Source organism: Hemitrygon akajei, chromosome 14 (assembly GCF_048418815.1).
Source record: "Hemitrygon akajei chromosome 14, sHemAka1.3, whole genome shotgun sequence".
NCBI classification, from domain to species: Eukaryota; Metazoa; Chordata; class Chondrichthyes; order Myliobatiformes; family Dasyatidae; genus Hemitrygon; species Hemitrygon akajei.
The window spans coordinates 5999148-6026924 of NC_133137.1; the positions used below are offsets into that span (position 1 = coordinate 5999148).

General features: G+C 38.5%; 1 protein-coding gene across 3 annotated transcripts in view; it reads right to left on the bottom strand.

Moving 5' to 3' along the window:
- Window positions 1-772: 772 nt before the first annotated feature.
- mlec (malectin) overlaps window positions 773-27777 on the bottom strand; it is a 51480-nt gene continuing 24475 nt past the window's right edge. For all 3 annotated transcript variants that reach the window (XM_073065421.1, XM_073065419.1, XM_073065420.1), the window contains 3 exons: window positions 12768-12947; window positions 10570-10627; window positions 773-4676 (listed from right to left, as the gene is read on the bottom strand). In XM_073065421.1, coding sequence (XP_072921522.1) covers window positions 4450-4676; window positions 10570-10627; window positions 12768-12947 — 465 coding nt within the window. In that variant the 3' untranslated portion in view covers window positions 773-4449. The remainder of the gene's footprint in view (window positions 4677-10569; window positions 10628-12767; window positions 12948-27777) is intronic.

The following is a 27777-nucleotide window of genomic DNA, read 5'->3' on the forward strand; positions in this document are numbered from 1 at the left end:
TTCCCAAGTTGTTTAGTGTGGGAGTAATTTCATCCACGTGAAAGAAATTGGTCAAGACTCAAATGAAAAGTGAAGGGCACCAAGGCAAACCTTGTGAAGTTGGAGGTATACAGGGATCGGACATCTGAGGTGAAAATAGGCTGGATGAGCTCAGAATCTTGAAATTGTTAAAGTAGCTGATTTTACCCTCTAGCCCACTGTGACCTGAGTCAGTCTATTTTAATAGCATTACTTAGGAAATGGCGGGTCAATCAACAACACATACATTTAGCATCTCATTACGATTACTTTTGTTCTAGTAAAGGAAGGGTTGAGCATTGAGCTCCTGAATCCACAATTCTCAACCTGTTCATTTTCTAACTAAGAAGTTCCCGTATGGCCCAAGCTAAATTATTTGGCAAATTCCCTGTACTTGTCCCCATCAATCCTTTCTTAATCCCCACCTCAGGAGATCCCAGGAAAATCCATTCAGAAATCAGTGTTAAAGATATGATGCCTGTTCGCCATGACTTTAAACTTGAACATGGACTTAACAATCCATACCTGTGATACATCTGCAAGCACTGTGTGAGATAATGAGAATAGCTCCAAGTAAACTATCTGATGTGTAACTCATTTTCTCATTATTTATTTGTGTAATTTTTAGTGCCTCAAAGCAACAAATTTCATGTCACATCAGTGATGTGACATCTGATTCTGCAGGTTAGTTTTTCATTACAATGTGCATACACGTACTTGTGCACGACAATAAACTCGCCTTTGACTTTGAAGACCGTTTTCAGCACTTCCTTTTATTTGTTACTTTCAAAATTGCTTTGCTGTTTTACCTTCTGCTTACATATTCTAATTGTTGATAAAAAAAGAATCAGATTTACTCATAGCCCATTTCATCTCAACCATTTAAAAAAAAACTGAACGGCCCATTCCTCAAACTTACCAGAGAAAATATTTCATGTCAGAACTAATACATATCATATTGTGACTTTTTTTTTTAAAAAACAAAGGTACTTAGTTTTCTATAGAACCTGTATCATTGAAGGGGTAAACTAGAACAGTTTCAATTCAATTTTATTTCCAAATTGCAGAAAATGCAATGGCAACACAGCAAAATTTGCTGCTATTTGGTGAATGTAGAGCTTTCCAGACATTCAGTTAAAGTTGCTCTAAACAGGTGGGCTCAATACAATGATTTAAGTGCAATAATTGCATAAACCATTATCATGCCACTATATGTAAAAGTTTGTGGATATCAAAGTCCTATGATTTCCCCCAGGGAACTGGGCTTACCAGTCAGACTGGGGACCTTCCACCTTCACAATAACCACCCATCCACTTCCCAAACAGTAGTCAATATTGCTCAAACCAGGATAAGGTGGAAGACAGAAATTGACAAATGCCAAGCTTAACACTATTAAATAAACTGGGAAACAATGAAAATTGCTAAAGAAAATTTGGAGAAAATAAATAATTTTAGGGATTTTTTTGTGCAACAGAATTACTGTTAAGAATAAATTAATAATTCCTAGGATGCACAAAATATTAACAGCTTCTTTATTATTCAATTGATGGTAACCATTAAATTAACTGCTATATCAGAATCTTACAATTCTGTTTAATAATTGCTTATTCCAATTTTTAAGTTGATCAAGGTGAACTGAAGCCAAGTCAGGATTGATGAAGCTGACAGTTCCCCAGTTCTTATAAACACATTTTGTTCTCTAGTCCCACCACTGCAGTTTATGATAACAGGCAAGTCTGTCTGATGATATTAGCAGTACATATTGTCACTGCTGCATTGGCATGAATACAGTTCTTTCAAAAAGGAAGAAAGATCCACAAAGAAATTAAGCACATTATAGTTGGTGCACAGCACACAAATATTTCTACCCAAAGGCAGAAAACCCCGGGTTGACAGATTAGTACTTAATATGTACTGTAATCCAGGGCCTAAACTGTAGTCTTCCACTCATCTGAATACATGTGACATAAAAATAACTTTTATCTTCTCCCTTGTCATTATATTCCACTGATTAAAACCATCAGAGTGCAAATTAATACAAATATACCCTCAACCCAAGTTCCTGAGAGCTCCAAACAAAAGCCTAGCTACAATTGAAATGATTTTCTCTCACACACTCACACACACGCACACGCGCGCACACACACAAATCTAGATTACACCATAAAGCACAAATTCTACCTACACTTTTTAGGATTCAGGTTAGCCAAAAAAAATCTATTGAATCTCCAAAGTTAAACAGCAGTTTTCTCTTTGGAATCAATAACACTAAGCTTCAAGCACTTTTGGGAAAAAAATCTATTCCCTCTTCACCTTTCCATCCATGGAAAAGAAATAGTTAAGCCTCCTTGTGAATATGCTGATTGAAGTTATCCATGATGCTCAAAATAATTTAGGGGAAATATAGTATTTTATTTCCATAGTATAAATCATTAAAACTGGCAATGACTAAATTGTACAGGATTTTTCCTTTCATTCAATACCACACTTGGATTACTAAAAGCTTATTTTTCCCCAAGTTGTACACTTAGTTTCCAAAATCCAAAAGCAGTTTTTTGGAAGTATCCAAGAAAGGCAAAAGGTTTCCTCTGTTTATGGGACTTTATAAAGATAATACAGTATTTATATAAAACGACTTAAACCAAATTAGAAATGTTTTACTTCTATGATTTTCTTTTATTTCAAGTGCCGTGCCTTTGCTCTGCAGGTACCACAGCAACTAATTTTAAAACAGTAATATCAAATATCTGCAATGCCTCCTTTTAACTGCCCTACCCGAAATATAATCTAAACTTCTTAAAGAGCCAAAACAGCTCAAATTTCCCACAAGTTGAAGAGAGAACAAGATTCAAATTTCAGGTTCAACAGCATTCTACACAGGAACCTCTACAATTTGTTAGAAATGAGCGGGCACAAAGATCAGTAGGCCACAGATTTATGGCTATGCTGTGTAGCCCATTGTGTTGGTAAAATAGCAGTAGGTCTCAGTGACTAAACAAAAACTAGGAATGCCTGGTCTAGATTGGAAAAGAGGGCAAAGTTAGGGGAGACAGATACGATTAGGGAATTCTATTGCCATTATGTCAAGTAAAATTTCTCCCAGATTATGAATGCTGTTCCTTGCTGCCATTAAGAATCCCTTTCCAGTTGTCCTTCACAGAAAGACACTACATCTTTCATTCAGCACCTCATCTTATTTCTAAAGTTTGTATTAAGCACCAAGAGATTAACAGATTAAATCAACTCTATGGCATAGCTTTACAGAAGAGTTCATGGCACTTTTTATAGGGTCAGGTAACTGCTCTACATTGTGGACAGCTGTACCTCTTCTGCAAGCTTTAAGTAAGTACTGCTGTACAATCTGTATGTGGTCAGAAGGGCTTTATGAAAAGATGTATTAACATGTGCAGGGATTTCAAATTTTATTGCTTCTATAATATTACCCAGTTCAAACTCCTGTCATTGAGGACCCCTTGATTGGGAACAGAAAGTAAAAGTATTTTTTATAAACTGCAAATGATGGAAAAAATGAAATATTAAAGCTAGAAGAACACAGCAAATCCATTTAAACCTAAAAGGTTTAGGGATGAGTTGCTATTTCAGACATGATGAAATAATTCAGTATAATGATTTTCTCTTTTCAGATTATGATAAACCATTACATATTACTTTTGTTTTTATTCTAGTAGTTTTAAGGAAATCTTCTGTTGTAATCCAGAGAAGTTAGTCAACAAAAACAGCACTTCTTAAATTATCATGAAAACATTTGAGCATTGTACCAAGTCATAAGGTAAAACCTAAAGATGCTGGTGAAACAAGCACTACCTTTTCACACTGAAAATTTCATACTTACCTAATTTATTACTAAACAGCCATTCTCTAACCAAACTGAATCTGATCTTGGACACTTCGTTCATGAGAAAAAATTCTCATGCCCATGTCCAAGTGGAGACATGTTACTGCAAAGGAGGGGATGGAACTTAAGACATTTGGATCACCACTAATTTGTCTACAGTACCTTTCTCATTTCATAATCTCCATTCAAGTTTTACCAGTAAAGTTATGGGTTTCTTTGAACACTAATGGCAAATATTAGGTGTACAGTCTTCACATTGAGGCACATTTTTTTCCCAACCTGAATATCCATTAAACCAGACCTTTATCACAGCAAAAATTAAACACTGCTTCAAGCATTCAATTTTTGGGTTTCTTTTCAATTTTACACTTAATTATTCAAGGAGACTTAAAAAATTAACAAAAACAAAAAATTATTGCAATTCAAACCTTCAAAAGTCAATACAAACCATTTTTTCTCCTTTCCCTCCTGAATTCCAAGGAGGGAACAGAAACATACTGTTTTAAACAGACTGCCCCATGCTGTTACATAGTTCCTCACCCACACGCACCACTGTACATGCTAAGGTATTCTCTCATAATCGACATAGACAAAACAAAGTGGGAATGAAGACCCCAAAGGCAACTAAGATTGGAAACATTAGGCTGCTGTTGTCAGAGGCATATGGGTCAGGTGTTCGAGGTCCAGACTTCACCTTCTTTTTGCTTATCGTCTTCTTCTCAGTACCTTCCTCATAATCCTCCTCCTCTTCCTCTTCCTCTTTTTTTTCCAAACCAGGATGGGGCAGGAGTTTTGGAACATCTGTGAAAAGGCACAAATGTTTTAAAAAAGGGAATTAATATTAACCTGTTAACTATTGTAATATTAAATCAAACTTTGAGTTTGTCAATTCAAGCTTAACTTATACATTTCTCATTGAATATTTTCAAATTCTCAGGACATTAATAATTACTATAATTAGAAAGGCCAAGTTTGTTAACTTTATTAAATTGTTATCAATTAACTGTCCAGTTGGAGACTCTTATTAGGTACCGTCACTCTCTAACCATTTCTCCTACTTCAAGCTCCATGTTCAAAAGCAGATCAGCTGATCACTCAAAACACACAAAATGTTAAAGGAACCCAGTAGGTCAGGCAGCATCTATGGAAAAGAGCAAAAGTCAATGTTTTAGGCCAAGACTCTTCATCAGGATCGCCTGGCCTGCTGAGTTCCTCCAACATTTTGTGTGTGTTGCTCGGAATTCCAGCATCTGCAGATTTTCACTTGTTTCTGTAACCATAAGGAAGTGTTTACAGCTAAAATAATTAGTTCAACTCATTAAATGGAGATGATATAGGAATTGACATTAACCACAAGGTCAGTGGATATACTAAGAGAAGTAATAGCTGCAACAGGTTGATAAATCACGTCCAAGATTACATGTATTCTGAATTCTGGGGAAAAAAGGGATGAAATAGCATGAGCACCGTTTTAAACTTTCAATGTTGATGTGATAGAATTGGAAGATTGTTAATGTCATACCTTTGATACAAAGGTGAGAAGTGGCATGGATATGTCTGGCCAGTCTGTCATTGATAATAGCTAAATTGTTAAAGAATAAAGCCATAGAAGAATGTGTAGCTCTTGTAACTATATTAGAGGATGGATGACAAGATCAGAAACCCTTAGCCTCTTTCACTAATAAGGACAAGACCACCCAGCTTGGAAATACTGCTATTCCTTCATCGTCACTGGGTTTAAAACCCTGAAACTATCTATCCGACACCATCATGGAGTATAGTCATTCGAAGGACTGCAGCGGTTCTAAAGTGCAATAAATGTTGGCCTTTTCAGTAATAATCTTATTCCAAGAATTAAATTAATTACATTTAGAAGAACAATGCCAAAATTAGTTACGTGGTGAGACTGTATAGCCTTCAGCCTGCTTGATTTATTCCATATATCAGGAAATCAATCAATGGACTGAACAAGGCTATTTGTTTCAACTGTTAGTTCTGGTGCTGAATACTTCGGGACCACAATAACCTATGCCCTATTCAAACAAAGTTAGGGAAGTGGTTCCCAAACCTTTCTGGGTTAACCCTCTCTCTTTCCAACCATTACAGAAAAACTACAAAAGAATCTTGATTTACAATGCACAGTTAAAGAAAATAGGAACTACAAATTCAAAGCAGTGACAAATAATTACAAAAATTATTCAAATCTATTTAAAACTACAAATAAAATTATTTATTTGTTAATTTCAGTAAAAATAATTTTCATCAACAATTTTAGAGTGCACATTAGCAGTCCAATTATTCACTACTTCATTGCTTTTTCACCTTTCAATGGGATGGACAGGCTTGGTGCAGAGATATCAGCCTCTCAACATCAGACTGAATGTCACTCAGAAGGAGTCTCAGATCCCCATGTTCAGTAATCTGCAGTCTGATTCGTTGCTTTGAAAGAAGTTGGGCGGCTGCACTGAAATTGTGCTTCACTAAATATGATGTTGAAAAAGCAACAAAGAACATCTTGACCCTTTTTCCACAGTGTAGGAGAGCATTCAGAGAATTCTTTCTGAAACCAAAAATTTTAATATGATTTTTTTAAACCTCGGCTTCAGCTCAGTCATTTTGTAGCGAGACGAGTTCTTCCTCCATCCTTCCTGTGAATTCCTCACTACAAGAGTTCAAGAATGGATTTATTAGCCAGTCTGGAACTTGGATCAAGATCCTGAAATCTCTCTGACATGTCTTTATGCAGCTTACTCAGGTGGGCACAGTATACTTGAGGACCATCCTCTGATATTCTTTCTTTCTCCTCAAACTCAGAGCGGCTCAGAAATTGGAAAAGGTCACAACAGCCAATGTTCCACTTAAATTGGGTTAACTTGCTCAGAGATGTGTAGACGACTGGTTTGACTGACAAGATTCACAATTTCCTTGCAAATGAAGATTTATTTATTTGCAAATAATTCAGACAAATAAGCAATGCCATGCCTTCCTATACTCGAGTAGATTACTGAATGATGCATTCAAGTCTTCAAAGAATTTTATGAGTTTTAAAGAGCACATAAAGTGTCTCAGGCAGTTTCCTTTTGAGAGCCATCTGACTTCTGTGTGCAACAGCAAGCATTCAAGCTTTATCAATCTCAATAAAAAGCTCTCAAAATAGTTGAAAACTGAGAACATGAGACTTGATCGTATTTACTGCTGTTGTAATAGCAATTAATGATTTGTGCAGCAGATCACTTAGGCTTCTTTGTGACAAGACGTTGTCTGTAAATTACACAGTGAGTGATAAATATGTTAGGTACAGCTTTTTTCAATAAAGTAATAACCCCACGGTGGCATCCTGTCATTGATAGTGCCCCATTTGTTGCACAAGAAAGAAAGTTGGTGAGCAGAAAGTCCTTCTCTTTGAAAAATTACTCAACAGCCCAAAATATTGATTCCCAATCATATCTATTTCTAGTTCTCTTGCAAATAACTCTTGAACCACGCTTTCATGATTCATGAAGCAAACCTAACCAAGAAACAAAGATTCATTTCCTGGCAAAGTTAAATCATCCAACCACAGGGCAAATTCTTTTGTCCTAAGTATGTTGTACAATGTATCTTTCCATATTCTCAGAAATTTCATCAATTTGTCTTTGAACAGAGTTGTTGCTGAGTGGACTCGCTTTAATTTTTGGTCTGGTGACTTATGCAAAACTGTACTCAGAACCTCCCTTACTGCTTGCAGAATCAGTCTGGGGCTTTCCATATTTAGCAACGGAATGTCGCATGAACCACGTAAACTATCACTGTGTGTTCTGAAGAGCTGGCAGACATGTTTTAAAATGTTATTAGTTTCTGAAAATTTTCACAAAATGACTGAAAATAAACCAAGTTCTTGTTTGCCTTATCAAAATGTGTAGTACTATGCAAAAATCTTAGGCACATATATATAAGAAAGTAAATGAAGAGGGCATTAAGAAGGCCACAGAAGGCTATAGATAGGTTAAGCCACTGAGCAAAGATCTTCCAAATGATGTGAAATTGGTCATTTTGTCAAATCAAAATTCATATCTAAACAGCCAGGAATAGCAGAACTACAATATAAAGCAATCTGGATATCCTAATGCAAGATCCATAAATGCCTAAAAAGGAGGTACAGTTGATTTGAGAAGATGACAGGATGTTATAGTTTATTGCAAGGGAAATTGAATATAAAAATAAGGAGGTTACACCTCACCAAAATGGGGTGGTGATGACATCACATTTGGAGGACCATGCACATATTAATGAAGGAAAGACGAGCGCTGGAATGGGTGGGTTTCCCGAGTGGAAACGTTTGATTGAAACAGAATCCTAAGCAGTCTTGGCAAAGAAGACGTGAAACGAATGTGCCTCTTGTGGAAGAATTTTGAACCCATGATCAGTGTTTAAAAGTAAATAAGTCACTGGTGATGTTTATGCAGAAACACGGTGAAAGTTCTTTTGAGAGTTTTGAGGAAGAGTGTTACAAAGACCAAAAGGCAGTGGACAGGAGCACATAGAATATTTTGAGGCTGAAGTAAACTTTTGATAAGCATTAGGTGAATATTTAATAGTTAAGACAAGAGTGTGACAATCGTGTCATCAATCAAACTCTGATTGAATGGGGTGCAGGGACGAAGCACCAATTGGCCTACTCCTGCTCCTAATTAGTATATTCATACAAGACATTTCACATTGAGTTACAAAGACTTTGATGTCCTTTCTTATAAAGGGACACATTTCTTGCAGCTCTGCTGATAATTGATAATAAGCAACTTGTTAGTGGAAGTATGTTGCGATATCTCCAGTTGATATCGCTGTCTGAGAATGGAAAGTCTCACTCCCCTTTCAAAAAAAAGTTTTAAAATTACACTTCAGTTATCTTCTGTAATGGTCTTATACAATTACTTTTCAAATCAATTTCTGTTAGTCATGGTAGTCTTGGGGGTTGCTCAAAGTTACTGAGAACAACTATTAATTTGATCATTTGATGTCAGCCTTGCTTGGAGTTCAAAGCAAATGTGCCTGAATCAGAGTAATTATTTCAGACAATTTACTGCAACAGGAAATAGTTCTAACCAATTAAGAACTTTTATTTGAGCGCAGGGTATTTTAGTTTTGAAAGCTAGCTTCCTACTTACCCATTCGTACATAGTTATTTTATTTGAAAGAATAACAGGCTATATTGATTAGTTTCATAAGCAAGCCTGATTCTGCCATGATTTAACAGTCTGCACTTGCTTCTGTTTTTTCCTTACTGTTCACACTGAATAATAAGATGTGAATTCTGTCCATGTTGCAAAAACTACAGTTAAAGGATCATTTTGCAAGGTCATTTCATAGATTAGCTGCTGATGTAAAATTAGAGATTAGAGATTGTGTACACCAAAGAGGTGGAATTTGCCCAACAGATCACCAAACTGGAACCAGAAGTATCGACAACTTTATCATCTATTGTGCTGAAAGAGGTGGAGGGGCGAGAGAGAGGGAGGAGAGGTGGAGGGGCGAGAGAGAGGGAGGAGAGGTGGAGGGGGAGGAGAAGTGGAGGGGTGAGAGAGGGGGAGGAGAGGTGGAGGGGTGAGAGAGGGGGAGGAGAGGTGGAGGGGTGAGAGAGAGGGAGGAGAGTTGGAGGGATGAGAGAGGGAGGAGAGGTGGATGGTGAGAGATAGGGAGGAGAGGTGGAGGGTGAGAGGGGGAGGAGAGGTGCAGGGGTGAGAGGGGGAGGAGAGGTGGAGGGGTGAGAGGGGGAGGAGAGGTGGAGGGGTGAGAGAGGGGGAGGAGAGGTGGAGGGGTGAGAGAGGGGGAGGAGAGGTGGAGGGGTGAGAGAGGGGGAGGAGAGGTGGAGGGGTGAGAGAGGGGGAGGAGAGGTGGAGGGGTGAGAGAGGGGGAGGAGAGGTGGAGGGGTGAGAGAGGGGGAGGAGAGGTGGAGGGGTGAGAGAGGGGGAGGAGAGGTGGAGGGGTGAGAGAGGGGGAGGAGAGGTGGAGGGGTGAGAGAGGGGGAGGAGAGGTGGAGGGGTGAGAGAGGGGGAGGAGAGGTGGAGGGGTGAGAGAGGGGGAGGAGAGGTGGAGGGGTGAGAGAGGGGGAGGAGAGGTGGAGGGGTGAGAGAGGGGGAGGAGAGGTGGAGGGGTGAGAGAGGGGGAGGAGAGGTGCAGGAAAGAGAGAGGGGGAGGAGAGGTGCAGGAAAGAGAGAGAGAGAGAGGGAGGAGAGGAGGAGGGGGAAAAGGGAAGAGAAGGGGAGGGGGAGAGAGGGAGAGGAGGTGGAGGGAGAGACAGATGGACACGTGGAGTAAGTTTAATAATAAATCTATTTTTCTAACAAGTTTGTTAACTCAATTAATTACTAATTAATTGGAAGAAAATTTCTTTAATACAAAGGCTATTGAACATAGGAGTTATTAACATAGCCTTTAAGTATTTGTAGATTCACTGCATCTTCCTCATTCTAAACATCTCACTGCAACTACAATGCAAAGCAGATAATTATACATAAGCAATGTAAAAGGTGAATAAATAATTTTTTCATACCACAGCTGTCAATTTAATAGTAATATTGACTTACTAATTCATTTCTCAGAGACACATGCATTCTCAATAAACTACTGAATTTTATGAATTCCAGAAGTATTAGCAATATTGCCAACAAACTAAGTAATCTTAAATTGTCATAAGACTACAATCAATATTTCTTACCCTCCACTGTTCCCTTTATGATGCATATTGCACAGATTTTAGGGTTGTCATAGTAACCCTAGAACATAAAACAAAAGGAAAATAATTAGTATTAAGTCAGTGTTTGTACTTTAATTTACAAAGTGATAATATACCTAGATTTCTAAATTCAAAACATAGTAGCTAAAATCAAACTATATTGATATATTAATTTCATAGTATAATTATTAATATTTTGAAACTACTCCTGGGAGCAACAGAAAACTTGCGTTTGCATGTTCCTCTTTATTCAAAGGTAATTAGATTAATCTTCTGACACTATGATCTAAAATAGAACATCGCAGAAATACACTACTTATTTTATTAGAACTCCAACCTAAACCATTTTGTGGTTTGGCCTGGAAATTCTTAAAAATCAAAAAAATCTTTGCACTGAGGACTTCAGTGCTATTTTAACCTCTTAAAATATCCACCCCAGACAGTTACACTTTCAGATAAAATTATGATGGGCAGCCCTAGTGACCCAGCAAACATAACTGATGAAATGGAGCCTAGTGGGCAAATCACTTTAACTCTGGCTTATGTTAATATTGATGATCACACATTCAATATCAAAAGTGGTGCCACAACTGGTTTCAGTATCTTGAGGGGAGATTATGCAGTATTCCCAGTGGGTTTAAACCAGGGCCTGAATGGCAAATACATTCTCCAAAAATGAAGATTCAAAACTGTTTAATGTCATTTTAGTACACAAGTGTAGATGAGAATGAAATAATTACTACTCTGGATCTGATGCAGCACAAAAAAAAATGATAAAAAACACAAAAATAATTTACAAATCACAATAAATACACAGTTGCAAGAAAAATGTTGGTGAACCCTTTGCAATTACTTGGTTTTCATCATCAATTACTCATAAAATGAAGTCTGATCTTCATCTAAGTCACAATAATGGTTTGGGGCTGCTTTGCTACCCCAGGGCCTGAACAGCTTGCAATTGTTGAGGGAACAAGGAATTTAAAATCGTATCAAGATATTTTGCCGGAGAATGTCAGGGCAGTGGTCCATCAGCTGAAGCTTAATAGAAGTTGGATGATGCAACAGCCCAATGATCTGAAACACAAAAGTAAATCAACAACAGAAATGAAGAAAATTCATGCTTTGGAATGGCCAAGCAGAGTCCAGACCCTAACTCAATTCAGATGCTGTGGAATGACCTGGAGAGAGATGTTCATGCAAGGTATCCCAGAAACAGTAAACAGTTTTGTATGGAGGAATGATCTAAAATTTGTCCTCGCTATTGTGCAAGTCTGATCAGCAAATACAGGCAACGTTTGGTGGAGATTATTGCTGCTAAAGGAGGTTCTACCATTTATTAAATACAAGGGTTCACATAACTTTTCCAGCCTGGACCGTGAATGATTGAACAATGTGTTCAATAGACATGAAAAGTACAATTATTCGTATGTTATTAGTTGATGCAGATTATGTTTGTCTATTATTGTGACTTAGATGAAGATCAGACCACATTTTATGAATAATTAGTGCAGAAAATGAGGTAATTGCAAAGGGTTCACAAACTTTTTCTTCCAACTCTAAATATGTAAGATAGCTTATATAAGTAGATTGAATGCCCATAAAATGATGCTATGCACAGGAGTGGCTATACATAAAATGACTGACAGGAAATGATAATAGGGTGGTAGATGGGGGTGTGGAGGGGTGGTCCCCACACCTTTTAATATTCATTATATTTCATATACAATAATGATGAAAAGGGCAAACTGTACCCCAACCAAGAGTTAATCATTTCAGGACAAGAGGTGAGCAGGCAAAAATTTGAACAGAAATGCTAATCAGGAGAATCATTGCCCAATCTATTGCTCCACATAGTTACATCATTAAGTGATAGCAAAGAGTTGCTGACACAAACAGTGAGAAGAGAACAAAATTCCTGATCAAAAATTTAACTCATTTGATGATCACTGACCAGATATTTGGTCATGGGTGTACGATGTTGCCTCAATGGCCTAAGAAATACACTGCGTTTATCAGCCACTTGAGGTAAATAGAAATAAAACAAGCAGTAGCTTTGGTATTTGAGAACTTATTAATAAAATATTAAACTATATAAGCAGCCCATAAGTTCCTCTAAAGCAGTAATCCACAAATATGATGAACAAAGAGATCCCACTTCTTTGCATAAAAGAGTTACTTACTTTCACAAATTCCACCAGTAGTTTTCCATTAAATGTAGAGACTTCTCCTTGAACACTGAGTTTTCCTTTTCTGACAGAGAAGGACACCAGTTCATCGTGTGCTGTGCTGTGCCCTACTTTATCAAATATATCCAGATCTTTCACGACCACATGCTGCCCATTCAATCTCACATCAAAGACCTAGAGAGAGACAAAAGAAAATCACAAACAACACCAGACAGCAAACTTTTTCCGAAAGTGTTGCTTCCTCAGATTTTTTTTTGTTTATTATAGACTATTTGAAGCTGAACACAAATATAATTTCAGACCACTTGTATCTCATAGGAATTTGGAGAAACAGGAAATTAACTTTTATTAAGTATAATGCATTTAACTGCATTACAGTGCTGATGCTTTGCAATAGTTCAACTAAGCTAAAGTGTTTGATGATTTTCATTTGTACTCAGTGTCTGAGGTTTCTTCTGTAATTGTCCAACAATAATCAGCGAGCATCGATGGATTCCAGTTGCCCTGACACCGTTTCTCAAAACTGCAATGTCCTGGTGAAACTTTTCACCATGCTCATCACTGACAGTACCAAGATTTGCAGGGAAGAAGTAAGTCTAAATGGGAATGCAGAAAATGAATCTTTAGTGACATGCTGCACTTCACTGTTTTGTATGCTTGAATCATGTTGTCAATCAGTTGCACATAGTTTGACGCTCTGTAGTTGCCAAGAAAATTTTCAACAACATCTTTGAATGCCCTCCATGTGATTTTCTCTGGTCCCACTCGAAGTTTTTTGAATTGCCTGTCATTGATGGTCTGTTTGATTTGTGGACCAGCAAAACTTCCTTCCTTAATCTTGGCATCAGTTATTCTGAGAAACATCTGTCTCAAATATCGAAATTCTTCATGGAAATTTTTGTGTCCGGTGACAACAGATTCCATCCTTGCAGTCTTGAACCCAGTAATTCTGCTTTTGTCTTTGACCAATACAAGTCTTTGGCCAGGTCATTTAACTCCAATTAAATTAACAGATGAGGCTCACTCAACATAAAGGGTTTCAAATCTGTATCAGTATTAGTGTCATCTTCCATTCCTAGCTCGTGCATCATGGTACCCTTGCTAGTCTCCGGTGGCTTCAGTACTAGAAGACTATCGTCATGCGCCACAGGTCTCATAGCTGAAGGGAGATTGGGGTATTCAATGGATTTCTTGTTTTTGAACAGAGAAAGCAGACACACCGGTCAGACAGAAGAGGCAGTCTATTCTGCTTTCACCATATCATCGGGACAGTGAAAGCCATTGACTTCTGAGCACCTCTGAGCCAAACTCTAAGATCGACAGCAGATGCTGTGCAACAAATGTGAGGAACCCAGGCGTTGTCTTGGTTACCAATTTTACACCCAAAGTAGGGCTCATAGGCTTTCTTAATAAGAGGAATCACACTCAAGTCTTTGAGATTTAAGTATTTACTGGTCACAAATATAACACAGACTACTGTGGCTGTTGTAACATTGGCGAGACATTTTGCTATCACAAATACTCCTGAAAATATAATTACTTTATCATTAAAAAGTGCACACAATATGCTATGCGTGTAAAACATGCACATCAATGTGATCACAACCAATATACATGTAAACGCAATGCATTAAGTGTGTGTGTGATGCCTTTATAGATTTTCTAAAACCTGTCCTGCCACACAGTATCTGACCAGCCTAAGCACGCCCAGGCATGCCTGGACAAGCTAGAAAACATTTTTTCAGCTGACATTATGGGCAAAATTTTAAATGCCTTGAATTATGAATTGAAATAACAAATATAAGCGATTACAAAAAATATAGTGCGTGATAGGGAAATTTCATTGTGATTTTCATCAGCAGCAGCAGCCCAAAATCCACAAGATACTCCCAGAAGTATTCAGGAAGCAAAATCTTTGATGTTCAGTGCAATTTAACCAATAAATAAGCCCTAATTATATCTTAAAACGGATTTTCTTTTGCTTTTAAAATAATGCAACTTCTCCATGACTTAATGTGGTAGGTAAGATTACAACTTTTGGATATGTTTTTTTTGCCCCATTCAATACTTTTTAAAAATACCATTTCTGAATCACAAGCCAAACATGTCCTAAAACATGCCATCTTGACAGTGGCAAAACTGTTAAAACATTATAGTTAAGATCAAAATTCTTAGGTAATTTGATTAAAACATGTTTACAATTCCTTTCCACTGACAGGAGTTGATGAATTTAACACTCAACATTAAACAAATAAATGAAATTAAATAAAATAATGTATTATTACAGAAGTCAATCAACAACCAGTCAATATCATTACACCTGTCAATTCAGGCAGAACTGGGAAGGCATACAGTTGTACATATGCTGCCAACACTCCACTCTAGTTTACCATTAAATCCCTCCATGGCTTTGCTTATGTAATTCTCTTGAATCTGTTCCAGCACTATAATCACCCGAAACATCGTGCACCTCCAATTCTATTCTCCAATATACCTCCAAATTAGCAGCAACGACTTCAGTTCCCAAGGCCCCAAACTCTTTAGCCTTGACTCAAATCTCTTCTCACTATCTTTCTTTGTGCACATAGCTTTTCTCAAACCCATATTCAGAAAGGGCCTTGGTGCCAGATTTTGTTTATAATATTCCTGAAACACATCCAAAGACACTGCAAAAAAACACAAGCTCCTATTGCACCAAATACCAGACCCTCTATCTATATTGGCATTCAACTTCTGGGTACTTTTAAAACATTACATAAAGGAGAAAGCTGTTGATTCTTAATCCAAGTTCCAATCCACATTGAGGACATCCAAAGCGTGCCCCCTATTGGATACAATTACAGCACAACAGTACACCATTTTGATTAAAGTGGTGACAAGTGGTGTTCTGCAGGTGTTGAGACTGCTTCTTTACACATTCTGTGTCAATGATTTGGCTGATGGAGTTGATGGCTTTGAAGCCAAGTTTGTGGACAACACAAAGGTAGGTAGATGGACAGGTAGTGTTAAGAAAACAGTAAGTTTGCAAAAAAGACTTAGATTAGGAGAATGGGCAAAGAAGAGGCTGGTGGAATATAGTGTAGGGAACTGTATTGTCATGCACTTTGGTAGAAGGAATAAAGGAGTGGACTGTTTTATAAATGGGGAGAAAATTCAGATATCAGAGGTGGAAAGGAGTCTTCGTGCAGGATTTCCTAAAGGTTACAGGTCAAGTTGGTGATAAGGAAGGCAAATGCAATGTCAGCATTCATTTCAAGGGGACCAGAATATAAAAGCAAGAATGTAATGCTGATGCTTTATAAGGTATTGGTTAAACCTCACTTGGGAGTACTGCGAACAGTTCTGGGCCCCTTATCTAAGAAAGAATGTGCTGGCATTGGAGAAAGCCCACAGGCGTTCACGAGAATTATCTCGGGAATGAAAGGAGTGTTTGATGGCTTTGAGCCTATATTCGCTGGAGTTTAGAAGAATGAAGGACAATCTCATTGAAACCTATCAAATATTGAAAGGCCTAGATAGAGTGGACGTGGCAAGGATGTGTCCTATAGTGGGGGGAGTTTAGGACTAGAGGGCACAACCACAGAATAGGATGTACTTTTAGAACAGAGATAAGAGGAATTTCTTTAGCCAGAGGGCGGTGAATCTGTGGAATTTATTGCCACAGATAGCTGTGGAGGCCAGCTCATTGAAGTCATAGATGGAATATAGTTCAGGGAAGTGTAGGTCATGCAATTTGGTACACGGTATAAAAACAAACTATTTTCTAAACAGAGAAAATTCAAAGGTGCGAAGGGATTTGGGAGTTTTTGTGCAGAATTCCCTACAGATTAATTTGCAGGTTGAGTCTGTGGTAAGAAAGGCAAATGCAATGTTAGCATTCATTTTTAGAGAACTAGAACATAAAAAACAAGGATGTGATGCTAAGACTTTATAAGGCATTGGTCAGACCTCACTTGGAGGTCATGAGCAGTTTTTGGTCACATTTCTGAGAAAATACGTGTGGGCATTAGAGAGTCCAGAGGAGGTTCACGAGAATGATTCCAGGAATGAAAGAGTTCATGCACAAGGAGCGTTTGATGGCTCTGGGCTTGTACTCGCTGGAGTTTAGAAGAATTGGGGGGGGGGGGGGGGGGGGGGGGATCTCATTGAAACCAATCAAATATTGAAAGGTCTAGATAAAGTGGATGCGGTAAGGATGTTTCCTATATTGGGGGAATCTAGGACCATAAGCCACAGCCTCAGAATACAAGTACATCTATTTAGAACAGAGATGAGAATTTTTTTTTAGCCAGAGGATAGTGAATATGTGGAATTCATTGCCACAGACAGCTGTGGAAGCTAAGTCATTGAGTATATTTAAAGCAGAAGTTGATAGGTTCTTGGTTAGTCAGTGTGTCAAAGGTTACAGGGAGAAAGCAGGAGAATGGGGTTAAGAAGGCCAATAAACCAGCCATGATGGAATGGCGAAGCAGGCTCAATGGGCAAACGGCCTAATGATCACTATATGCAAAATGTTCCCCTACACAAACTTTTTCACCTGCCCCATCTCATACCCTAATAGGAGATCCAGTATTACATGCTCATTAGTTGGGACATCTATGAACTGATTAAGGAAACTTTCCTGAACACATTTGACAAACTCTATCTCATCCAGCCCTTTTACAGTATAGGAGTCCTGGTCAATATGAAGGTTAAAATCATAACCTTATGTTTATTGCAACAGACTGCGTGCAACCAGTCTACAAATTTGCTCCTCAAAATCCCGCAAACTGTTATGAGGTGGTCTATAACATAATCCAATTAGTATGGTCGTCCCTTTCTTATTCCTCAGTTCCACCCATATAGCCCCAGTAGATGAACTCTCGAATCTGTCCTGTCTGAGCACTGCTGTGACAAATTCCTGGACTAGAAATGCCACCTCTCCCCTTTAATCCATGCCGCACTATCACATCTAAAACACTGGTATCCTGGAACACTGAGCAGCCAGCCCAACCCTTATGCAATCAAGTTTCAATAATGGATATGTCATAATCCCACGTGCTGATCCACACCCTAAACTCATCCGCCTTTCCCACACTACTTATTGCATTAAAATATACAGAACCCAGAACATTAGTCCCATCATGCTCAACCTTTCAATTCCTGGCTTTGTATGTAGGCTTAACTACAACATTCCCCACAACAATTCTACTATCTGCTCTGCCACTGGTCCTGTCCACCTACAATTCTAGCTTAACCCCCTACAACCACGCCCCCCCCTCCCCGTACAGCACTAACAAAATTTCCAGCAAGGGTATTAGTACTGCTCCAGTTTCGATGCAAACTGTCCCATCTATACATCTCCCACTTTCCATGGAAGAGAGTTCAATGATCCAAAAACCTTAAGTCTCTCTCCTGCACCTTCTCCTTAGCCACGTGATAAGCTGTATGATCATCTTATTTCTGTCCTCACTTGCACTTGGCACGTGTAGCAATCCAGAGGACACAACCCTGGAGATTCTTAAACACAAAGTACACTGCAGATGCTGTGGTCAAATCAAGACGTACAAAAAAGCTGGATGAACTCAGCAGGTCGGGCAGCATTCGTTGAAAGAAGCAGTCAACGTTTCGGGTCGAAAGTCCTGACGAAGGGTTTCGACCTGAAACGTTGACTGCTTCTTTCAACGGATGCTGCCCGACCTGCTGAGTTCATCCTGGAGATCCTTTCCTTTAACTTAGCACCCAACACCTCTGGCAGCTCAACTTCCCACTTAAGAATCCTGTAAACTTGAACTGAGACGCCACTGTCCCTAGCCCTCAGAAGGCAACATACCATCTGGGAATCTTGTTCTCATCCACAGAACCTCCTGTCTGTTCCCCAAACCAATTAATCCCTTATCACTACAGCTTGCCTCTTCTCCCCCTTCCCTTCTGAGCCACGTAAACTCAGTGCCCGGTCTGTGTTTTTCCTGTGGTTTTCCTTTACTAGGTCATCCCTCCTTCAACAGTATCCAAAGCAGTATACCTGTTATTCAGGGGAATGACCACAGGGGTACTCTACACTGGCTGCCTATCCCCTTTGCTCCTCCTGACAGTCAACCCAGTTAGCTGTGTCCTGCATCTTGGGTGTAATTACGTTCCTTTATAACCTGTCAATCAATCGCTCAGTCTCACGAATTATCTCAAGGTTTTCCAGTTCCAGCTCCAATTCCTTAACATGGTCTGAAAGGAGCTGCAGCTGGATGCAATACCTGCAAATGTAGTCATCAGGGACACTGGAGGTCTTTCTGCCTTCTGACATCCTTTTAAGAGAAGCATTCCACTATCCTGCATGCCATCCCCAAAGCTCTACCTGTGCCATAAGAAAGAAAACTAAATAAATATACCTACCTACAGCCCCTTCTTCTCCTCACTGGACCCCTAACAGTCAAAAACAAAACTCCCCACTCTTAATGCTGACCCACTCACACAATAGCTGCTCTGCTTAAATCTAATTTCTTTTTATTGACTTCTTAAAATAGCAGCTTTAAAGAGCAAACAAGCATTGTCAGGTTTCAAACTGCTAAGGTCTAAGTCAGCACGGTTTCTTTAAGGGAAAAACCTGCCTGGCAAACCTGTTGGAATTCTTTGGGAGATTACAAGTAGGATAGATAAAGGGGATGCAGCGGATGTTGTATATTTGGACTTTCAGAAGGCCTTTGTCAAGGTGTCACGCATGAGGCTGCTTACCAAGTTAAGAGCCCATGGTATTACAGGAAAGTTACTAACATGGTTATAGCATTGCCTGATTGGAAGGCAGTGAGTGGGAATAAAAGGATCCTTTTCTGGTTGGCTGCCAGTGACTAGTGGTGTTCCGCAGGGGTCGGTGTTGGGACCACTTCTTTTTATGCTGTATATAAATGATTTAGATGATAAAATAGATGGTTTTGTTGCCAAGTTTGCAGATGATATGAAGATTGGTGGAGGGCAGGTAGTGTTGAGAAAACAGGTAGGGTGCAGAAGGACTTGGACAGATTAGGAGAATGGGCAAGGAAGTGGTAAATAAATTATAATGTTGGAAAATGCGTGGTCATGCACTTTGGCAGTAGAAATAAATGTGCAGACCATTTTCTAAGTGGGGAGAAAATCCAAAAATCTGAGATGTAAAGGGACTTGGGAGTCCTTATGCAGAACACCCTAAAGGTTAACTTACAGGTTGAGTCCGTGGTGAGGAAGACAAATGCAATGTTAGCATTCATTTCAAGAGGTCTAGAATAAAAGAGCAGGGATGTGATGCTGAGGCTTTATAAGACACTGGTGAGTACTGTGTACAGTTTTGGGCTCCTCATCTTAGAAAATGTGCTGGCATTGGAGAGGGTCCAGAGGAGTTTCACAAGGATGATTCCAGGAATGAAAGGGTTATCATATGAGGAATGTTTGATGGCTCTGGGTCTGTACTCGCTGGAATTTAGAAGAATGGGGGGGGGTGGGGAATCTCATTGAAACCTTTTGAATGTTGAAAAGTCTAGACAGAGTAAATGTGGAAGGGATGTTTCCCATGGTGGGAAAGTCTAGGACAAGAGAGCACAGCCTCAGGATAGAGGGGCATCCATTCAAAACAGAGAAATGGAGAAATTTCTTTCTCCAAAGGGGGGTGAATTTGTGGAATTTATTGCCACGTGCAGCTGTGGAGGCCAGGGCTTTGGGTGTATTTAAGGCAGAGATCGATAGGTCCTTGAATGAACATGGCATCAAAGGTTACAGGGAGAAAGCCAGTAAATGAGGTTGAGGAGGAGAAAAAAAAGGTTCAGCCATGATTGAATGGTTGAGCAGACGCGATGGGCCAAATAGCCTAATTTTGCTCCGATATCTTATGGTCTTATACATTGACTCTTGCAGCAACAACATAACCTAGAGTTTTAGGCTGAAACATTGCACACAACAAAAAAAACAGTTCCAAGTTCAGAATGCAAAATTCCCTCTGAATACTTAAGAGATCCAGAAATATGCACAATCTAGAACTACTTTTGAACAACAAAATATCACTTTTTGTAACACTGGGAACACTAAACAATTTTAGGTATTCTATCCAGGATGTCTAGGGAACCTTCAATAAGACTTGTAGAGATGCATCATAGAAAGCATCCTACTCAGATGCTTCACTGCTCTGCTCAAAACTGCACAGTTGCAGATAAATCAGCTGATCACGGAAACTAGCCCCTCCATAGACTGTCTGTACTTATCGCTGCCTCAGTTAAATCAGCCAACATAATCAAAGACTTCATTCACGCTAGACATTCTCTCCCCACTCCTCCAATATTGAACAGAAGATACAAAAGCCAAAAACACTTAACACTAAGCTGAAGGAAAGCTTCTATTCCACTGTTATAAGACAATTGGATAGTCCTCTATTATGAATATATGGATTCTTGATCTCACAATCTCAATATAGCCTTGCACCTACTGTCTACCCACACTGCACTCTCTATGCTGTAACATTTTATTCTGCTTCCTATTCTTGTTTCCCTTGTACTACATCAACATACTGATGTAATTAAATAATCTCTATCCATGAGATGCAAAGTTTTTTCACTGCATTTCAGTACATGTGACAATAATAAACTAATTTACCAATTTCTCTAACAGAGAACATGCATGTCTTCAACAATTTTCTCATGACTTCTTGCATGTATTCATCAAGACACTGTAAATGACACAAGTCTGAGGTGCCTTGCTATGAATCTATTTTCTACATTAACTAACTACACAAAACTACTAGAATAGCTCCTCCTCTCCGCAAGACAACAATATAAACTTGAAATTATATATTTTTCATCAGCAATCCAGATTAGAGCAACTTTCTGATTAAATTCCATTCCTCCTTCAGACATAACAAAATCAAAACTTCCTTGAATGCTCAAGATAAATAAAATTATTTGAAGTCTTAAATTTAGTGGTAGTGCTGATAAGGTTCTTCTAGTTCCCTGCCAAAACAAAAATGGAAAAGGGTTTCTTCAAGGTGCTTAAACTTGAAGCTCTAACAATGGAGACAGCACCGTTTTATCCAATAATCTCAGTACATTAAATGGTAATCCTGCTACTGGTGTCATTTATATACTATACCAGAACAAACAGCCAACCTAATGTCAGAAAATCAAGGCTTACCGCAAGAGGGAAGTGAAATATACCAGACACATAGTCCATCCAAGTTTTTATTTCCCTCCCCTCCTCCAATCATCTTCTACTTACATCTCCTTCAGCTTAATATGCTCCAATTACCACCACAACTTATGCATGTCCTGGTCTTCACCCTTCACAAACATTCTCTGCAATGTTAAACATTTGATTTCTAACGTGATTAAATCTCATTATTTTGAAAAGTTAATGCTGGGTTTCCCTCTGGCATTTTCTGCTTTTATTAATGGAAAATCTTATTACAGCAAAATATGGTTGTGTTTTGTGATGTGATCTTTGATACTGACAAAAACTTCCTGATAATATCCCTCAAACCCAAAAACAAGATGTGCAACAAGAGAACAAAAGACAGTTTCGGCAAGGCGGGGCTACAAGAGAGAGGAGAGAAAATAAGTGTCTAAAGAAATTCAGCAGGGACAGAACTTGGCTTAAGTTATGGCAGAATAAAACTTTTCTGAACACTCAATGCAACAACTTTAGATCACTGCTACAGCACACAAATTTTCAGACAGCAGATGCTGATAAGCGCATTGTTAAATACAATTCATCCTGCCATTCCAGGTCAGAGAATGGAAATTGGAGGCTCAATGTCTATATGAGTTTGAGAGACAAGGGTCAAAAACTGGAGGCCTGGAGGCGGCCAATCCTGGGTTGAGAAAGGGGCTTGTTTTGCTGCTGTTGTCTTTTTAGTCCTGTTATGGCTACTGCTTGTTTTGTTCTGTGTTGTCTTGTGTTGAACATTGTGGTCATGCTACATTGGCAGCAGAATGTGTGATGACACTTGTAGGTGTCCCTAGCACATCTTGAGTGTGTTCGTTGTTAAATGAAATAACACAGTTCACCATATGTTTCCATGTAAAATCCAAATCTACTCTTCTGTATTCTTTCCTCCTCAACATACCCCAATCACACACACACACCAGGCCAATTTTTCATTCCCAATGCCACTTACTTTCCCTGCTTTCACACCTGCTCAGAACCTATTGTGTCACACTTCCAAAGAGTCACTAAAGCCAGTGATTTTAACCATTCTATTCGCAACATTTAGGTGCCAGCCTAAGATTATCCCTCTCAGGATTTGCTCTACACTTCACATTTCAAATATCTAAAGTGTTTTACATATTTTTTAAAAATGAAACCTTCATTGTCAACAAACATCAATTCCTAAAAATACTATTTACTTAAAATAAGTTTGCAATGAAAAATCGTAAATTCAGTATAACCAGTTGGATGCAATATTCCATTCAACTAAACTGTAAATGTTGAGTAATGGGTTTCCCATTTTTAGCTAACTGTAACTGTGCCTTTAATAAGTAATATGAAGCTATTAAAATATATTTTGTATACCTATTTAACCAATGAAGTTGTTCTAGAATTTCTGTTTTGAAACAGTATTGTGAACAATGATGATGCTTAGAGATGAATACTATTAATCAGCATGTTGACGGATATCAATTGAGCTCAAAGTGTATACAATAATGACTTGTAGCCCATTCAACTTAATTATTTTTCAAACAAAGCCAGAGGAAATAAAATACACTCACAGAACAAAGACCAGTGAAGGCTTGCCTGTTCTTCTCAATAGAAACTGACAAAAAATATCGCCCTGGTAATTAACAATACACCCCTAAAACATTTCATTTTAGTAAAGTGTGTTTCTTTTTCTTATCCCTACCCTTGTAATTTTGATGGCTAGCCTAAATTTTTTAAAGTAACAACTCCCTGGATTAGCTTTACAGAAATCACCCAGGCCATATTCCGTTCCATGTGGGGATCAAAGATGGAACAATCAGACAGGTCACAAAAGACAAGTCCCTGAACAACTGAGGTAAAAAAAATACTCAATGTTGCTCTTATCCTGATGATCACCTTCATATAAGGCTGCGCCAGGCAGTGTGTGTGTGGAACCAATGTACCGTCTGTAGGCACCAACTGCCACTACATGCCGAGGTTCCAGCTATGCTACACACACAAATGATGAAGGGTCTCGGCCCGAAACTACATCTGTATTCTTTTCTATATATGCTGTCTGGCCTGCTGAGTTACTCCAGCATTTTGCTTGTGTTGCTTGGATTTCCAGCATCTGCAGATTTTCTCTTGTTTGTGGAAGGTTTCATCTGTTCCTGGTGTTTCAAAGGATGGGTTTAGCCCTGTTGCTGCACAAAATCCCACTAACGGCCCTTTGTGGAAAATTCTTCCAGGCCAACATCTTTGACCACAAGTCCACCAGACAGTGGGGTCAACATGAAGTATCCTGCAGACACTGCAGAAGGAGGACTCGATGGACACCGTCGTATGGTTCTCTAAGCAGACTGTCCTATCCAAACTATCTGGTAAAATGCCTTATCGCTAGATCTCACCGACAAGCACCAACACCTTATTTGGCTGGCAGTGAGAGAAGTTTTACAAGTTAGATCCTTCCTGCATGCTGTAGTGGGGACAATAAAGTTGCTCACCTCTGCAAGTTTTATCTTTGCAAAGATGAGGTGGAGAAAGATGCAAGAGCCTGTGACATAACTCATCCCAAGGAGATGGGTAACAGAGGCCTCTCTGATTTACGTACATCAAGTGCTGCTGGAAGATCAACATCTCAGTGAAAGATGCCTTTTGGTCTGCCTGAAGCTCACTGGTCTCCAGCACATCAAGACATGCATAGAGCAATGCTTCCGACTAGCACATTCCAAGCTGCAGGAATATGTGCTGAGGGATGCATTGAAGCTCGGTGATGCCACTGCAAGGGTTCAGTAGGGAAGGACCACAGTAAAGTGTTCTGCTGCTGGACAGGGAGGGCTGGGTCTGGTGAGGAAGATACTCAATTATTATATCACCCCAGGGGGCTACATGAGTGGCAACAGTGCTATTGTTTTTAAAATGTAACATAATACTACTTAACACATGGTCTATGAACGTAAGAATGAAAAGGCATTGCAAGGTTTATTTTTAATTATGGATAAAGTTTATTTTGAGTAAAGTAACTTTCTAGAAGGATTCCTTTGTTAGCACTTTGTTCAACAGCTAACTTATAACAGTCAGTCCAGTTTACATTTTTTTGATGACTCAAGACCTGATCTGATCTTGTGTTATATCCACTTGTATTCTTATGATAGGTCAATGACAAGAAACACAAACTGTTGCTCTCTCCACATATGATCCCTGACCTGTTCAGCACTTCCAGTGCTTTCTATGTTCTACATTTGTACCCAGACAACAGGAATATGAACATTGTGCAGAAAATCAGAAAAAAAAGACTTTGAAAACTACAATTGCTCTAACACATACACCCTACAGCTTCCATTTGATTGGTGAGCAGTATCATTTTCCTGTTAAACCAGTTAACGTGGAGGTAGTAAAGCACAAAATTTGCAATAATCGAAGTATGAAAAACAGGATCAAAAAGTCCCAATTATTTTATGGAAATTATAGTCCACCCATAAGGAAATGCAGGAAAATCTAAAACCATAACCACTGAATTTTAAATGTCCCATTTGTATGTGAGGTAATTCAGGAATTACCCAAGGCATCAATATAGTTGTGATGTAGACTAAATAGTTGTAAACAGTAATAAATAAATGTGCTTTCCATAGATACCGTCATTCATTAGTTTCAATAAAGTACTTCCATTATTCAAACTACATTTTCTGACCTACCATATCAAGTTCTTTATTTTCCCTACAGCATTTAATTAGCAGCCAGGTACTTGGACTTAAATTAGGTATTGAAAAGGAGATTCATTATATTAACCCAAAAATTGTTTGATGTTATTTTTTTCTATTTTTGCACTATATACACACACTTCTTACTGTAATTTAGTTTTTAATTATGTATTGCAATGTACTGCCGATGCATAACAACAAATTTCATGACATGCCAGTGGTATTAAACATGATTCTAAAAAGACATTAGAAGGCATCCTTGGTCGCTTACGCTAAACATGAAGTGTTTCCTAGGTCTTGGAGCTTGTTGATTTGTTTTAAGGGAATGATAGTGTTGAATGCAGAGCTGTAGTTAAGAACATCCTAATGTATGCAACTTCACTGTTCTGATGTTCCAGGGTTGAGTGAAGACCTAATGAGATGGCATCTGCTGTTGATATGCTGTGACAGGAAGCAAAGTCAGGTCGCTCCTCAGGCAGCAGTTGATTTGCTTCATCACCAACCTCTCAAAGCACTGTGGACAATAGTCACTGAGGCAGGTTACATGTTCTTCTTGGGCACTGGTATAATTGAAGCCTACTTGAAATAGGTGGATACCTCAAATTGTCAGAGGAAACTCATGCAGAGGCACAATCATCTGTTCGTTTTAAAACTCTTTGACACCAACTGAGCTTGATTAAGATGAGCCTGGGTTCAGGAATTTAATAACAATAAACCAATAATGGCAGGGAAATTGGTTCAGAAGCAAAGGTCTCTTTCAAATCAGAGAAAATGCCTAATGTAAAAACTGGGATTACCAATTTGTATACCAATACAAATTCTGACAGATCTCCAAAGTACTTGTCACCTTATTTTTAGGATTTTTCTGTAAACATAATTGATTAAGGCAGAGGAACACTTCATGTTTGGGACTAAAAACAGCTCAAACCATGGTGCTTGGCAGCAGTGTCTCTACAAAGTTGAGATCTTGAAGCAGCCTCATTTTTCCTGAATGGTACAAAAGTTAAAAAGGTAAAAAAAGGGGTCAGATTAAAGAAAGTTGACTCAGAAAAGATGAATAAAATGTAGAAAAATACACAAATGACGCTAAACATTAATGGGGTTCAAACAGCTTTCATTCACTCTTGAAAAATTAAGTCCTTAATGATATAGAGAACTCAGGATTCTACCTATTCTGTTTCCATATTGAAAACATACTGTTTTGCATAAGTGCCATATAAAATTGAGTTATACATCATGTCTGTCATGGAGAAATGACAAATAGCTACACGAACAGCTTTTCCTGAAGTTACAGAAAATAAAACACCAGAAATACTCATCAGATTTTGATTCTGCAAGTTCTTCATTGATTGCTAACACTTTCAAATGGTTTTATCAAGCACCATCCAATTTTCTTCTACATATTGGAACCTTGTGATTAAATTGTGTTTCACTGATTTTTGCTTTATATACTCTTGATGGCAATCTGCACAATGTAGCACACAAGAATACTTTCTTTCAGTACTCTAGAAAGATTGTTTTTGAGGATGTCAAAGTTGTGAATGAATGAAATTTTGCTCCACTTTGCACTGTATATTAATTCATTTTTGAGAGCATTAACTTTTAATCTAATCATGAAAACTTGAATGACGATGGATTAGCCCAATTATGTGTGTCTTTGCCTCAGCAAATGCTGCTAAGAATTTAGTTTATAAACTCTTCAGCAAATGTATCTTTGTAAAAGTCCTTCACTTCTGAACATCAAATGTAAATGGACAATGAGCAGCCGGTGGGGAGAGGGGAGTAATGAAGCAAATTCCGAGTGGTTGACACGAGAACCCAATGGAAAAGTGCATATTGTATAAAATGCCCAATAGATAGGAAGTAGTATTATTGCACATTTCTTTGAAATCATTGCCATCAATACTGTGTTATATATTTTAAAAAACATGAACAATAGCTTAATTGCCTAAGAAATGTAACAGAAAATATAACACCAAAATTCCATTGGAAAGGAACATATCAACAAGGTAATAAAAATAACTTGGGTCTATTTTTAGAGTACACAATTTCTCCAACAGAAACTGTTACACACCCTACAACTGGAAACATAAATAGCCATTTCCTCCTCAAGCCTATTCCTACAACTTGATGTCTAAAGTGATGGAAGTGAGATATATATACAGCTGAACACATTCGTATAATATAGGAAGGACATA